General features: G+C 34.2%; 1 protein-coding gene across 2 annotated transcripts in view; it reads left to right on the top strand.

Moving 5' to 3' along the window:
• SSBP2 (single stranded DNA binding protein 2) overlaps positions 1-15,189 on the top strand; it is a 269,811-nt gene extending 254,622 nt beyond the window's left edge. For both annotated transcript variants that reach the window (XM_045566334.1, XM_045566335.1), the window contains 3 exons: positions 1,282-1,310; positions 7,975-8,073; positions 14,588-15,189. In XM_045566334.1, coding sequence (XP_045422290.1) covers positions 1,282-1,310; positions 7,975-8,073; positions 14,588-14,617 — 158 coding nt within the window. In that variant the 3' untranslated portion in view covers positions 14,618-15,189. The remainder of the gene's footprint in view (positions 1-1,281; positions 1,311-7,974; positions 8,074-14,587) is intronic.
• Positions 15,190-15,641: the final 452 nt, after the last annotated feature.

Genomic DNA, 15,641 nt, shown 5'->3' with positions numbered 1-15,641 from the left:
GCACATTAAGAGACTTAAGTGCTTTTAAGGATCCATCTTATTTTGCCTGGGTTTCAAAGTCTTGATTTGTGTTGTCCAGTTACATTAGCCTCTACTCAGGTGTGGCTATTTAATTTTAAATTAAATAAAATTTAAAATTCGGTTCTTCAGTTGCACTGCCACATATCAGGTGCATGACAACCACATGTAGCTAACAGCTACCTTAACAGACATCACAGAAACATTTCCATCGTCACACAAAGTTCTGTTAGACGACACCATTCTAGAATTTTATTTTCCAATTTATTGCAAAATAATTCACTCTCCAATCTTTTATTTGTAGAATTATTTACAAAAAGATACCAATTGATCATAGTTAGAATGCTCTCAGTTATTCACTGGAACAGAATATTCAGAAGAGTTTCACATATGCTTGGCATCTACTTCATTACTTTCTATAATGAACATTACTGTACATATTTTTATATACATGATTGCATATATGTGTGCAGTATTTAAGAATTTGTTGTTATTTATTTGTAAATTAATCATGTTAATAAGCCCTAACTTTGTGACTGAATAATGTACTGTTATGATGTTATATTTTATTCTAGGAAAATTACTTATTTAAAATAGTTTAAAATGAAGCTAATATTGTGGCAAAGATCTGATTATTGTTGTTACCTAATGTATGATTCTACTGTTGTTTACACAAGAAAAATTAATATTGACTGTTCATTTCTCCCAGGAATCAAAATAAAAATATATTTTGAAGACATTTTTAGTTCTGATGGATTGCCATAAATATTGATTACTGTCACTTTTTACAATTATTAAGAATATGTTGCTTTGGGTCATTATGATAAAAATGGTTCAGAATATTGTCAAATATTGTTACAAGTTTTCATTTTATATTTTATCAGATTTACAGTATTTTCAGAAAATATATGTAGAGATGTCTATATATATTATATATACATTTTCAAAATTTTAATTGGGTAGGATATACAAATGGTCTTTCTAATATTTTACATTCAGGAATCTGTAATAACCATGATTTTCTTTATTCTTGTATTAAGAAAAAATAAATGCTTGGGAACTAGAGGTAGAATTCCTTACATTTGGCATCAGATGATACTGATTCACTCTACAGTATAAAAGAATAGGGATTTTTTTAAGATTCAAAACTCAGGAACTACACACTGGAAGATACATGTAGTGTATTGCATTTATTTCAATTAAAATAGTACTTAATTTCTAACTGAAATATTAATACGGCTTTCTTTTCATATTTTGCTTCAGGCTCGGGAGATATGGACAGTATTTCCAAGGTGAGTACTGTGTATCCTCTGTGTTGTTTTTAATCTGTATTTTATTTCATATGGAACTCTCATTAAAATTGTTAGAGTAACTTTATGAATTCTGTTCTTGAACAAGAATTTGAAAGTAGAGGCCAGGTATAATTAATTGGAAGTTAAAAATATTAATGTATATAATCTGTAGGGAAGGGGAAAATAAGCCTTTTAGGAATGTTCCTAAACATGCTAAGATTCATTTATAGGACATATCATACATTATTAATTGATATCAAAGTAATTAACCAGTTTAATCATGTTATGACGTTACATATTTATAAAACAAACTGACAGACTTTAGATACTCTTTTGAAAATGTAAAGATGTCTAAAGCAATGTGAGAAGAGGTAAATTTGAAAAAGTGGCTATTATATGTCATAAGGACATTGCATTTATACATCCAGTTGGTCTTTTAAACCTTCATTAGGCAATGTTGATTTCCACAGTTATTACTCTAGTCCCCAAAATAAAGTAAGAAAGTAGTTAGAGAAAATTTACATTAGTACAAGTAGGAAAGTGAGCCTTCTATTAGTATGTGTCTGCATTTTTCCTTCTTTAGTAGTAATATCTAAAATTAATCCTTTCCTTAAATGCCTTATATTTTTTGAAGAATAATACTTAAATACTTTTCAGGTCATGGTGAATTTAAAATAGTTCTCTGCAAGTAAATATATTTAGAATGATTGATAAGAACTAATTGTTACCTGCCACTAGAAGGACTTTCTTAGAGGTCTGCTTTGTATCAGTAAATAGAGAAATTCGTTAAAGAATGACTTTGTTTTTAATTCTATTTTTAATTTATATTCATGTGCAATAATGTAAAATTCCTGATGCTAAGGAAAATAAAATAAGATTGAGCTACAAAACATTTTAAATTAAGACTTCAAGCTAAAAAAAACAGTATAATTGGTATTCTGCCATTATACTTGTAATAGGTATAGCTGCTTGGCCTCAAAAGCACTTTGCATGTCTGCGTTTAGCAATAATCAGAAAGATTTTTTCTTTTCTAAAAATACATACATATTTATAATGGGCACTAGCTTACCTCTGTGAAATGGTATTCATAAAGCCTGTTTTCAAAATAACATTTCCTGTATAACTTTATCAGAGCCTTCTCTCTTAGAAGCACCTTTGCAAGTCAGATAACCATAATTGTACTGGCTATCTCCGGTATTTCTAAAAATTTAATTAGCTGAATTGTACTTAGTGGTCACCAGTGAAATTTCTAATGTCATAGTTGAGAAGCATGTTCTCATATCTAGAGATGACCCTTAATTACACAAAAGTGGGATTATCAGATTGCTTTTGGCCATCTTCTTAAAATTTTCACTAACAGCCTATACCCTTGTACATTAGACAGATGTAAACAAAATTCTATATGGGAAAGTACTATGTAATTTATAAAGCACTTTAAAAATTGTAAATAGGGTCACAATGAATTAAATGCCATCTTCTAATCTGCCCTCATGTCAGATCTATTGTGTTCCTTCTGTGCTCATTTTCCCATTCCTATTCTCGGATACAAGGTTTTTCCACTACACTATGCCCACTGCTCACATTTTCTTGCCTGATGATACATTGCTTATTCTCTAAGCATTAATTGACCACCCATTGTGTACTTTTGTGTGCTAGGTATTGCCTTGTGCACTATGGGAGGGATAAAAAAGACTTCTTTAACTACAAACATTAACTACAAACATGTTCTCTTCCCTCAACTGGTTTCTGCTTGGGCAAGAGTTGCTTCCTTCAGTAAACCTTAAGGCACCAAGGCATTATGCTGGGCTCTAAAAGTACAGAGATAAATAAGATGCGGTCTTCACCCTCAAGAATTTCAGTGTAACTGAGGAGACCAAACAAATACAATAAGGAAAAACTTTGACAAAGCAAAGTTCATATTATATTTAAATTAACATAAGATTTATCCCATAAGTGATACACAAATGCCACTTACCAATGTACTGGCATTGACTAGTTGCACCTGCCTTCAGCTGAGTTCCGACACAGCTCATTTCTACACTGCCCCCGCTGTGGGTCCATTGGCTCTGGGTTCTAACTTGGCTCCCCGGGTGATGGTAGCACTGCTGTTAGTTGCACTAGAGCCACTTTTTCTCCCAGCAGCAGCAGCAGCAGCAGCAGCATATGCATTGTATACCACCCTTCCCCAGTCCCGTTTCTCCCTGCCTCTGTCCACTCACAGACTAATTTTTTCAGTCTTTTACTCTGTGATATGCAGTCACTGCCTCCACATCCCACCTTTCTTCCTTCTCCAACCCAGGTCCAGCTATCTCAAGAAGATTTCTCCTCCCTTTTCTTTTTCCTGGGCTCATTCATTTTCATCCTGATTTTTTCTAGTTATTTTTGTTTGTGAATCAAAAGATGACTTTAACCATTACTGCTTAGTAATTTTGTTCAAAATTCCTCTTAGATCTCTAGCTACATTTTCCCAGTTCTCCAGTTAAAGTTGTGTTTTGTCAAACACCAGTATTGCATATTTTTTAAAAACTTCTTACTCTGTTTTTAAATATTGTTTATTTAAGATAGATAAAGAGTACTGAATTGTGAATCAGAAACCCTGGTTGTACTACAGTGCTTAAAAATTGTGGGAACATGAGGTTGCTGTGAGCTAGGCTGATGCCACAGCATTCTAGCCTGGGCGACAGAGCAAGACTCTGTCTCAAAAATAAATAAATAAATAAAAATTGTGGGAACGTGTTACTTAATCTCTCATAGTCTTAGTTTCCTTAGCTGTAAACTAAAGCTTGTAGTTCATTCCCTGGCTACTTCAGAAAATAGTTTAAAATCAAGCGTGAACATATGCTAAGGGCTATGAAGTACTACAGACATTAAATATCTTCCTTCTCATTAATTATACAATCTTTTGTGGGCAAGGCTAGGAACTGTCACTATCAATTATACTTTAACAGCACTGTTTCAGTGGCAAAATGCATTCAAAGTTTCAAATGAAGTTTCAAAATTATTTCTTGCTCAGTTAAGGATTACCTAGTAAAACTCATATACATCTTTCTCAAAATGCAAAATTTATCTTTTATTTAGAAGCCTTTTTAATGATATGTGAAATTCCTTTCATCCCCTTTTCAACGTAGGATTCACCTATTTAATCAATGGAACAAAAATATTTTTCTTTGGAGTTGTTTTAGGGATTGGGGGTGAAGAAAAGCATATTGTTTGTTTTCTTAGAAGGAAAGAAATTCTGCAGTTCACAATAAGATATTTCACATTTATACTTTTGAGTTTAAAAAAAAAATCTCATGAGAAGGCAAGACCTGATCATATCATGTTTAATAAATTATCACAGGAATCTTTTCAACCTGAATGAAGCTTTTTGACCTCAAGAACCTTGGTTCCAGTTAGAGATCCCCCACTGTTCCCAAGGGAGCTGCCCGACAACTGTAGATCTCTGCCATCATCTCAGGTGTGCTGGCCTGAGTTCTACCTCAGTTGTACCCATTGGGAGAGCAACTGGCAGTTTGCTCTTTTTGGAGGCTAGCAGAGTCAAAACAATACTCTATAAAACTCACTGTTGGCAGCCTGTGAGGAATCAATTCAAAATCCACTACCAAAGGGCTTAGAATAATGTTATTTTATTTTAATTATAAGCAGAACCAAACTTGCTACAAGTGGTTTTTTAATTTGAAATTTTAAAAAATTTAGAATTTAAAAAAACTTTTAATAGTTTGGAACAGTTTCTGACGATGGAATAAGGGACAATAACTTACTGATTAAGAGAAGATATGGAAGAATACTTACGAGATAAAATCAGAGAACAGGGAGTCTGAGAGTTAAACATGGCAGCCAGAGGAAATTGTGTGTGTATGTGTATAAAATTCATATATGACATTATAGCTTAAAAATTTTCCAGCTTGAAGGAAAAGTAAATGAGAATATAATAAAAATATAATAAAATCCCTTAAAGATGGAATCCATATAATCCTAACTATATTTTTTCAAGCTAAATTCTTAAAGTAGGAAATAAAGTACACATTAACTGAAATAAGAAATGTAACCAACATGCCTAATATAGCTAAAAGGACTCTTGTATTCTTTTGTACTCCTTATTCCCTGATTATGTGCTCATGCAATTTGAGTTTCTTTTTGACCACCTAAATCCTTTTTGTACATTATATTCTTGCCTTGATGATAAAACCTGCTGGAGACACTGTACACAAATGTAGCTGCGGGTAAATGAAGCATACACACAGTTCATTGACACCCACCTTCATAGCCTGTTCTGGGCGGGGCTGTGGTACCACTGTCTTTGCTGTTCCTCAGATACCAATATTTAGCTTGCACTGCAGCCTGTATCATCGTCATGTCACTCAGTGATTACCAACAGCACAGTTTCCGTGAGACTCTCCATTGAAGAGCTTTTGTTGTTTTCACATTTTGCAAAGATTACTCAAGGTAAAAATACATAGGCATTAATATATTGTCCCAGCACTTCGAGCTTTTCAAATATGGTCCAGTAAGCTGGATAGGAATAAGTTTCAGAGATCTGATATTATCTCAGTTTTGTATGTTCAATGTGTCCTTTTAATCTTCCTCTCAAAGTCCTTAAATACCCCATCACCACCAAAAAAAAAAAAAAAAGCATATAATGCTGAGCCACCATGCTATGAAGAGATTGCATGGAAAGCAGAAATAATAACACTGAAAGTATTTTAATATTAGCAATGCATTGTTACTTTCAAATTCTAAATATTTAAAAATCCACACTTCGAGTCAGGAATCAGATTTGAAGTTAGCTAAACTTCTAGAATTATAAATCAAGAAATGATATATGGCAAAAGTGCAGCAGAGATTTAAAGAACCCCAACTGAGTCAGAGATACAGTTTCTCTCAAGACACCTGTATGCTACAGGGGGTGTGAATGTTACACAAGAATGAAGAGGGCTCATTTTGTGCTTTTATTTGACTGTATAAAATATGCAGCTTCCAAGTACATCCTTAAATTTTCTTATGTATATATTAGATTATGTTTTATTCTGATATTACCAATTTCTCCATTATGTATAAAATGATAGAAGTCTGCATTTACCAAAAGAGCTTACAGATTTAGGGTAAATCTTATAATTTTTTTTTATAAATTCAGTTTCCTTTTTGAGCCTAAGTCACCACTGTCATTTCTGTTTTCAAAGAACAGTTTATTATTTAATTAATAATTTTAATAATCAATGAATTATAAAATAGTGCACTTAGTTAAATTTTACTTAAATTTTTTTTTCCAGGAAATCAAGATATTCATGTTCATTTCAAAGTATAGTTGCTTTTCTATATACTTAGGAAACTAGCATTTTGAGAGAAAAATTTATCAAAAAAAAGTAGAATATTCTTTATGCTATTAAAGTATGGTTCCTGAGTCCTTGGGGGTTATTGGCATATAGAACTCCTATGGACTTCAGAGGTTCCTTTTTCTTAGATCCTCCCTGTGGGGTGCACGGCAAGACAAGATACAAGTGTATTTCCACCAGCTCATCTACCTGTCTCTGCTTTACAGCTTAACCATATTCTTAAAAAGCGCATATCCTTTTGGGAATAACTCATTCATGAAATTTTAATGCTTATGAAATAACTTGTAGTTAAGTCAAAATCCTCTGAGCAATTTTCTTTAAAAAATCCAAAAACTTATTCCAAAACAATATAAATAGCAATGACTTAGGGAAACAATCTAAAGTCTTTCTTCCATTTGAAATAACAAATAAAAATGTTTAACCCTGAAGTTTTTTTTTTTTTACAAGTCAATAAACTAGATCTTGAAAGGGTACCTTCAGTCACAGTCGTAATACTGTATAAACTTATTTTATATGCCAGTATCATTCTATATTTCCTATGGTTGTGGAATATCAGATATACTGACATGGCTAAAATTGCACAGTAATAATGAGACTAGCAAATTTAAATAGACTATGAAGCAATCCACTGCTAACTTAGATTAGATTGCTAACAGCAGCCGTTTTATCTTAAAAGTAGATCTGCTCTTAAACTAATGATAGGAAGATGTTCTAAAGTAGTTTATTTTTGAGCCCCCTTTTCCTCTAGAGTACCTAAAGAATTCTGAAGTCCTATGATATCTCTCTTGTTCTTAAATAAAGTTGTTAGCTATCTTCCTTTCTTCCTTATGGTTCATATAAAAAAAATAGTTGAAATAGTGTTATCTGTAAACTGCATGTAAAACTAAAGGGAAATGTTCATTAAAACTGTGACCTTTTAAAGTTTGATTAGTGAAATCACTAAGGGAGTTATTGTTCCATCATGCCTTATCAGTGGGTAGGATTACTTCATCACACCCCTGCTGGGAATGTTTTTTAAACCCTCCAGAGTTCTAGGAACTCTATAACCTGAGGGTAAGAAATTGAATAAATATTGATTCGGAGACTAAGAAAATAGTTATGGTAAGTTATTTTGTGTGTTTTTGTTTGTTTTTAAATTTTCATTTGGGAATGCATTAGTACTTGTCAAAGTGCAAAGAATGAACTAGAATACATGGTAGAAGTCTAAGATTAAAATTATAAGTTTCTTTGTCCTTAGAGATGCTGCTAGAGATTCAATTTTTAAAACAGTACAATGCAAGGGGGAAATTAAAATCTTCAACAATGCCTTGTTTTCTAAATCTTGTTTACAGAATTCTCCCAATAATATGAGCCTGAGTAATCAACCGGGCACTCCAAGGGATGATGGCGAAATGGGGGGAAATTTCTTAAATCCTTTTCAGAGTGAAAGTGTAAGTATTCCCTTGACCATATTATTATATGCAGATTTTATTTCTGAAGTTCTTCTATTAGAACAAGTGCATAAAGCCATTAATACTGCTGTTATCTTAGAGTTCAATTCGTTGATCTTTTAAAAGTTAAAGGAACCTGTAAGTAGAATTTCTCTGAAAAAATTTTTAAAAGACAAACTTTTTCTTTTTTACTCCTATATACTTAGTTACAAGAACCATAATACTAATTTTCTCATAGAAAGCATCCACTGTAAAGGAGCAAACTGGAAACAAGTTGCCTATTTGATAATTTGTATAAGTTTTCATGTTACTAAAGTGTCTAAATTCCAAAACCCAAACAAATTTCATCTTCACAGGATTCATGCCATCATTAAAATTTATTATGGGGGAATCTGTCAAACTACAGGCAAAATCACAAGACAAACTACTCTCATTTTGCCTCACTCAACCTTTATCGAAGTTGATACCATCAGAATTTGAAGAAGCAGCTAATAGCATATCTACTTTTGCACAGAGTGGGCACTTCCCAAAATGGAACCCAAGATTGAGTGTTCTATGGATTCTTTTACTTCTTAGTATCCACCTAGGACTTCTGCATGGGACAAGACTTCCCCAGTTTTTACACTTTATTTCTGTTAAAACTAGAAATAAAAGCATGCAGCTCTTTAGTGTATTTTCAGGATATATATGACTAGAGAGGACAAAGATATATTAAAATTCAAAAGCTCAGCCAGTCAGTGATGAGGAAAAGCATAAGGAGCTACCTAGTTGAAATCATAATGCTTAGGATCAGAGGAATTATTTTTTAGATCCTGGCTCTTTCACTGGTTTGCTTCAGGACTATGAACACAGTAGTTAATTTCCCTATGTCCACTTTTATCTAATTAGAGACACATATTTCTTTTTCTGCTAATTTTTACAGCAATAAACTGGCATAATTCAGAGAGATATATGATAATTCCATTTAACATTTATTGAGCCTGCTAAACATAAAGCACTAGGTTAAAGACAATATATTCTGAAATAAATATAACACCTACCCTCAAAGAATACAGTCCAGTAGGAAAAATAGATGCTTACATAACTAAAATATGTCAGATTAATGAGTGCTATAATAGATATAAGCCATATATTTTAAAAGTAAGAGGAAGTGATTAATTTTGAGTTGGAAAAATTATTTTTGAAAACAGTTGCATATGACTTTAACTGTATGGACAGGGACAGGAGGAACTCTCCCCTCTCCTTCCTTCCCAGATTTGTCATTGTGACTGCTGCCTTAACAATTGGAAAAGGGGTACATTTCAGAACTGGGATAAGAAAGCTCTTCATAGGGGCAAAGAATGAGATAAAACAGGACTTGAAGAACTTCTTTGCACAGAATAAGCACCAGCCACACCCTTTAATCCCAACCAGACTATGCACATGCAAAACAGCAGATCCTTTTGTGAGTAAGTGCATTTAGAAAAGAGAGCAGCTCCCACCCTGACTCCTGGCCCAGCCTCACCGCCCCTGAACCCAAGAAGGAGGTTCAATGCCAGACTTGTGGCAGAATTAGCAGAAAACAGAAGCTCCCTCCTCTCTCCTCCCTCCTTCCTTCCTGTCCCCAACAGAAAAGTCACAAAAGGAAAAATAATTGGTTGGTGGACTGTGAAACTGCACCACTGCCCTGGAGGGTAGTACAGCCTTCCCACTGGCTCCTCCGTCCTTTCGTCTGTCTAGTGAGAACTGACTTTTTATGGGTGATGTCGCTGTGATAGTGGCTTTCTCCACGGTATTACCACACATTTTTGTTTAGACGTTTGTAAGATCAGGCAATGAGAGGAGAGAGGAAGAAAGATGAAAGAGATTCAGAGCTAACAAACATAAGACTTTAAAGAAGTAAATAAGCTAGATAGCTCCAATTAATGAGCTTTTCTATAATCAAGGAAAAGCAGAACTATTTATGAATTAAAAAGAAAACATTTTCCAATAAATGGAAATGTAAATTCTAGTGTTTTTTACTACACATAACTCTGAAAAGAACATATTTTTGAGCAGTCTGTCATTTGAGGATTTCTCAGTCTTTATCTTGAAGTTAAACCACAGGAGGCCTAGTAAGGGAGGGAAGGAACATCAATTGAGTACTTACTACGTACCAGATACTATCCTAGTCACCTCACACATGCTACTTAATTAATATAGGAACAAAAATGCCCAACCCAAAGCCATAAACTTTACAGTGCCAACATGCCTAACAAAACAAAACGTGAATCAGAAAATGCTTCACTACTCAGCCTTTTTTTTTTTTGGATTACAAACAAGGCCCTTTATTTCAAGTAACAAAGATGCCCCCTAGTGTTCAAACTGTAAAATGTTTGTTTTTGAAAGTACACAATACAAAAAATAGTGTTTCATGCCCTCTTCAAGTGAAGAAACTGCTTGATCTTATTTCCTGAATTAATTTAGAAAAATATTTTCCCACAGCATTGAACTTTAATCAATTGAGTAGACATGATATTAAAGTCATAGTATCAAGTAGGAATTACAAACAAGGCAGCAGATCATCTCCTATTGCCCTCACTCCCCTTCGTCATTTTCTGCTATGGTGAAGAAATCACATTGGCCCCAATTTTTTTATGTAGTCACACACACTAAATTTATTTCACTTCAGCTCGGAGTAGAGGAACTATTTTTTATTTCTTCTAAGAAAATAAAATATTATATAGATAGATGCTTAGACATAGAAATATAGTGAGATCTAAAGTGTTCTTGACATGTATAAACAGGAGTTTATACACACTGTTCAAAGATATCTTTGTTAATGGATATCTCTGATGGATTTCAAGGTACATGAATTCGGTATAATAAGTTTAAAAAATCACAAGTTCATACCAAGGCATACTCTCTCAAAATATATTTTGCATTAAAAGGTAAAATAAGTAGGTATATGTTTAAAATAACATCTTTAGGTGTTGCATTTTTTGCTAAACCAAGCAGTAATGCTGATGACAGCTTTGTAAGAGCCATTTTGTCATCTAATTGAGGAGAACTAGACTCAGAATAGTTTTGAAACAGGGCAACCTGATATCACAGCGTTTTGGCACAATATGTCATGGCATATTGATGCAGCAGTACAGTAGAAACATGAAAGTGTGGTCTCAGTACAGTGCACCATGAATATTTTATGTCTGTATGATACTCCATTTAACACCTACTCTTCCTTTACTTCTGGAAAATTGTAAGCCAATTCTCTACTACTTTGAAGGATAGTATTCAATAGCAAAAAATTCTTTTTGCTTGCTCATTCTGTGAGTTTTCCTAGAAATTTCGTGATTTCCCCTAATTGTATTTATTCGAAGTAGTTTTAATAAACTCAGCTGAAGATGAGCAGTTTGCAGCCTTAGGAGTGAGAATAGCACATTGCTTATATAGACACACAGGCATAAATACAAACTATTTTACTGTACCAAAAACAGCATGTCATTTTACAGATATGTGTATAACTCAAAAATTAAACTGTACTAGATGCTTGCTCATTGTTCTGAGTGGTCTTGCTTGGAGCTGATGGCTTCCATCCTTTCTGACTAAATCTGATTCTCATTTTCTCTATTGTTGGACCTATTTTTTCACTCAGTTTCCTCCCTGAGAAAACCTAGCTCTCTCTTAACTTCCCAACAAATCAGTAACAAATTATCATTTTTTTTCTATAAGATTTGCTTGAAACATTTGAACTATCACAGGTTTTAAAAATGTTGACAATTGCTAGTGTTAAAAGATGATATTAATAGCAACCAATAAAAATGTTTGATAACAGAGCCTGTGCTTGTGTATATGGCTATTTACATATATACATACTTTTAACAGTGTATATTAGAATGAAGGCTATTATATACTTTTAACACCATTTCCTAAAGTTACACAATAAATGAATGAACTGGAGTAATATTTACTAAAAAAGGATTCAAGAATTTTTAAAATCCCAATTATTCGGGATATACATTAAACTCTGGCATCTAGGGTTAATTATGGCTTAACCAGAAACTTTTTTAAAAAACATATCCTTTGAGGTCCTTTCTGAAATGCTCTAGTATCTTTTACTGTTTTATATTATTGACACAGGATACTCAATAAAATCTTTGTTTTAAAATAATGATTATCTAGCCGTGCTATTTAAATTAATTACAATTAAATGCAGCTACATTTTCAGTTGCTAAGTTGCACTAACTACATTCCAAGAGCTCAGTAGCTGCATGTGGCTGGTGGCTCTTGTGCTGGACAGCACAGAACATCTCTATCATCATAGAAAGTTCTCTTGGACAGCACTGATTGGATCACTGATTCTGATTGTAGATAACAGTAGCTATAGAAAGCATAGACTAAAATTTTCTGTGCCCATTTTGCCATATTCTCTAATTTTTTCTATTTCTACTAAAACCTTGGTATCTGTTTCTTTTCTTGTTATTTTTGCCCTTAAAAGTCAAATACCAAAATATAATTCTGTTTAGTCAAAGGCTGTGGATAGTTCATTGAAGCTTGCTGTCATTATTTGTAATGTGAGACTTTGCATGGCATCCTATGATGAAATGGGAGTATGCTCCCATTCCGGCACAGGGTCAGGGGTAGGCTCTGTTTCATCAGCCCTTGTCTATGACTGAGGGTTTTGTTTTGGTTTTGCTGTGCTTGTTTGCTGCCACCATTAAGGGCAAAGGATAAGAGGAAGAATCTCCTTTCTCTTCTCTGGCAGTCTCCTCTCTTAACTCCCTACAATCCAACATACAGAGTCAATTCAAGTATGTAACTTCACTTTCCTATACTGAAACAAAACTGTAGGCTAAGTGATTAACAAGTGGATTTTCCTTGATTTGACCCATGTTAAAGGATTAACAATCCTCCCCCTATGGTCCAGTGACCCTTTTTCCAGGCCTACTCACCCACCATTACTCAGGAACAGTGCATGTTTTTGGTTGGAGCCCTAATGACTTCGGGTCCAGTTGTCTGCCAGTTGAGCCATTGTCACTCTGTGCCCTTCCCTGGAGAATCCTGCTTTGGCACTATAGTACATCCTCACCTTAGGACTCACTGTACCTCTTCAGTTTCTCCTGTCCATCTCAGCATGCCTGGAATTCACTTCATTCTGTCCTCCTTCTGCTACCCTTCTAAAAAGTTCATGCTCCCCCAGCCCAGGATCATCACCATTCCTGGTTAAGCCCCTATAGCCTGGGGCCAGTTCCACCTCTTTCCACGGGGAACAATTATTATTACTAGCATGTTGAAAGGAATTGCCATTTGCCCTGATCCTCACGGATTTCCATTAAAACATTTAATATTCAAGGGTCCACTTTTACATCTTAATTTAGAAACCGTCTTCATCTAGAGAGCATTACCATTTGGGAGTGGATGCCTATCCCCACAGCTCAGATGATCTACAACTGTGTTGTCCAAAATGGTGGCCACTAGCTACATGTGTATATTTAAATTCAAATAACTTTCAGTTAAGTAACATTAAAAATTTAGTTCCTAACTTACACTAACTGCATTTCATGTGCTCAGTACCCACATGTGGCTAGTGGCCTGTGTTGGCCAGCATAGACTGTAGGTCCCATCATTGAAGAAAGTTTTACTAGACCGTGCTGCTCTGGAATTTTTCTGTTAGAGTCTGTTCCCCAAGAATACAAGGGCATATTGACATAATTATCAAAACAATTGCTCTTTATTCCTCTCTAAATCATTTTTGAAACCACCTTTTCCAAATTTCTGAAAGCCTCACCTTTTATCACTTGTCAGCCCCATGAAAGCGACAAGTAAGCAGGTAACGACACTGTGGAGCCACATGCAACCCAAAAATGATGTGGGTTGAGACTGGAGTCACAGATTAGGGGCAACAAGTATAAATCAGACTCTTAAGATTTTAAATGCTTCAGTGAGATCTTCTTGGGGGCAGCTAGGAGTTTTTGTTTTTTTTTTCGTTTCCCTACAATATTAACATTCACTGAGCACTTTCTATGTATTCAATAACTACATGGTTTTAAGGATTTTATATGTACTCAGTCCTCCCAAAACCTTTTTAAGATAGATACTATTATTAAACCCATTTTCCCAGTAGGACAAGTGAAGTCAAGACAGGTTAGGCAACTTACCCAGTTTACACAGTTAGTAGATAGCAAAGACTAGTCTTCATACTTTTTTCATTATAATTCAACCTTGAACTGAACTTACCCAAATTTGTTACAAGTGCCTACAAAACATAAGTCTGGCTGGAAGGAAAAGGCTGAGAGACTGAGTAATTATCAGCCTCCTAGGTCCAAGGAGAGAGTAGGACTCATTGTTTTTTAGGGGAGATGTTAAAATTTTCAGGACTAATTTAAGTCTGTATAAATTTACTCTTCTCTTATTTTATATTATATTAGATTAAAAACTTGGGCATAAAAGAGAGTATAAGAAGTTAAAATTCATTGTTTCTATTGTTGTACCAAGAAGAACCTTAGTGGTCTGTGAAAGAATTGTTGTTAAAATACGGATTCTCCTTTCCTTCTAGTACTCCCCTAGCATGACAATGAGTGTGTGATCCATTACCAAGTCTCCTCATGAAAACCACAGTGAGTCAGCCCTTCACAGAACTACTACGGAAGAAAATTATTCATCACAGTGTACAGTTAAACAAAGGAATCTCAGTCACACCAAACCAACCTTTTTATTTCCTGCTCTCTCCCCTATTTTGTGAAGAAAGCGGGTCCAACCGTGATTCAAACAACTGTACGGAGCGGCATATTAGAATTGCCCTAAACCGAACTGCAAATAATTATGTGTGTATGTATATGTGTGGGAAAGAGAATGTACTGCATGTGTGTATGTTATATGGACATATACACATACATACATTGACCCACAGGACATTGTAAAATATTATCACATGACATCTTCAGTAGAAATAAGTAGGGACTTTTATTCCATCCTTTTTTTCACGTTTACATTTTAATTATTAAAAGTTGCTCCTGCCCCCTCCCTGAACTATTTTGTGCTGTGTATATCACTGCTTTATATAAGTTATTTTTTAAGGTGAACTCAGATGTTATGGTTTTGTAAATGTCTGCAATCATGGATAGGAATAAAATCGCTTATTTGAGAGCTTTCATTAAATTGAGTCTGATGCCAGTTATCCTGTGAATCACAAAGTGTACTGTCTCAAAAACAGAAAAGAGTGTGTCTTCATCTTTATGTCACATCAAACAACTCCTCAGTTACCTTCAGTGAACAGTATTTTTGTACTTTTTATTTGAGAAAAACACTTCCAGTCAACAAAAGCTTAACTGGGGCCACACACCGTATATTTCTGCAATAACTGCTTTCAATGGAGTTCTTGATTTGTTTGTCTTGGATGATACAGAAATCATTAATTAGCTCAAATTACTTAGACCATAGCAATAAAGTGACAGGGGTTGTCATCTTTTTATCAACATGTTTTCTCTTTGATGTGATAAAGCCCAGAAGTGATAACAAAACTGTTTGCTTAAATTTACCTCTAGTATTTGCAGGAATACTAGAGGTAAATTTTTAATAACATACTAATATGAAATGGTATCTGATTTTTA

The sequence above is a fragment of the Lemur catta genome, chromosome 12 (assembly GCF_020740605.2).
Source record: "Lemur catta isolate mLemCat1 chromosome 12, mLemCat1.pri, whole genome shotgun sequence".
Lineage (NCBI taxonomy): Eukaryota > Metazoa > Chordata > Mammalia > Primates > Lemuridae > Lemur > Lemur catta.
The sequence above is the reverse complement of the archived record's forward strand: the minus strand, read 5'-3'. Positions and strand labels throughout refer to the sequence as shown.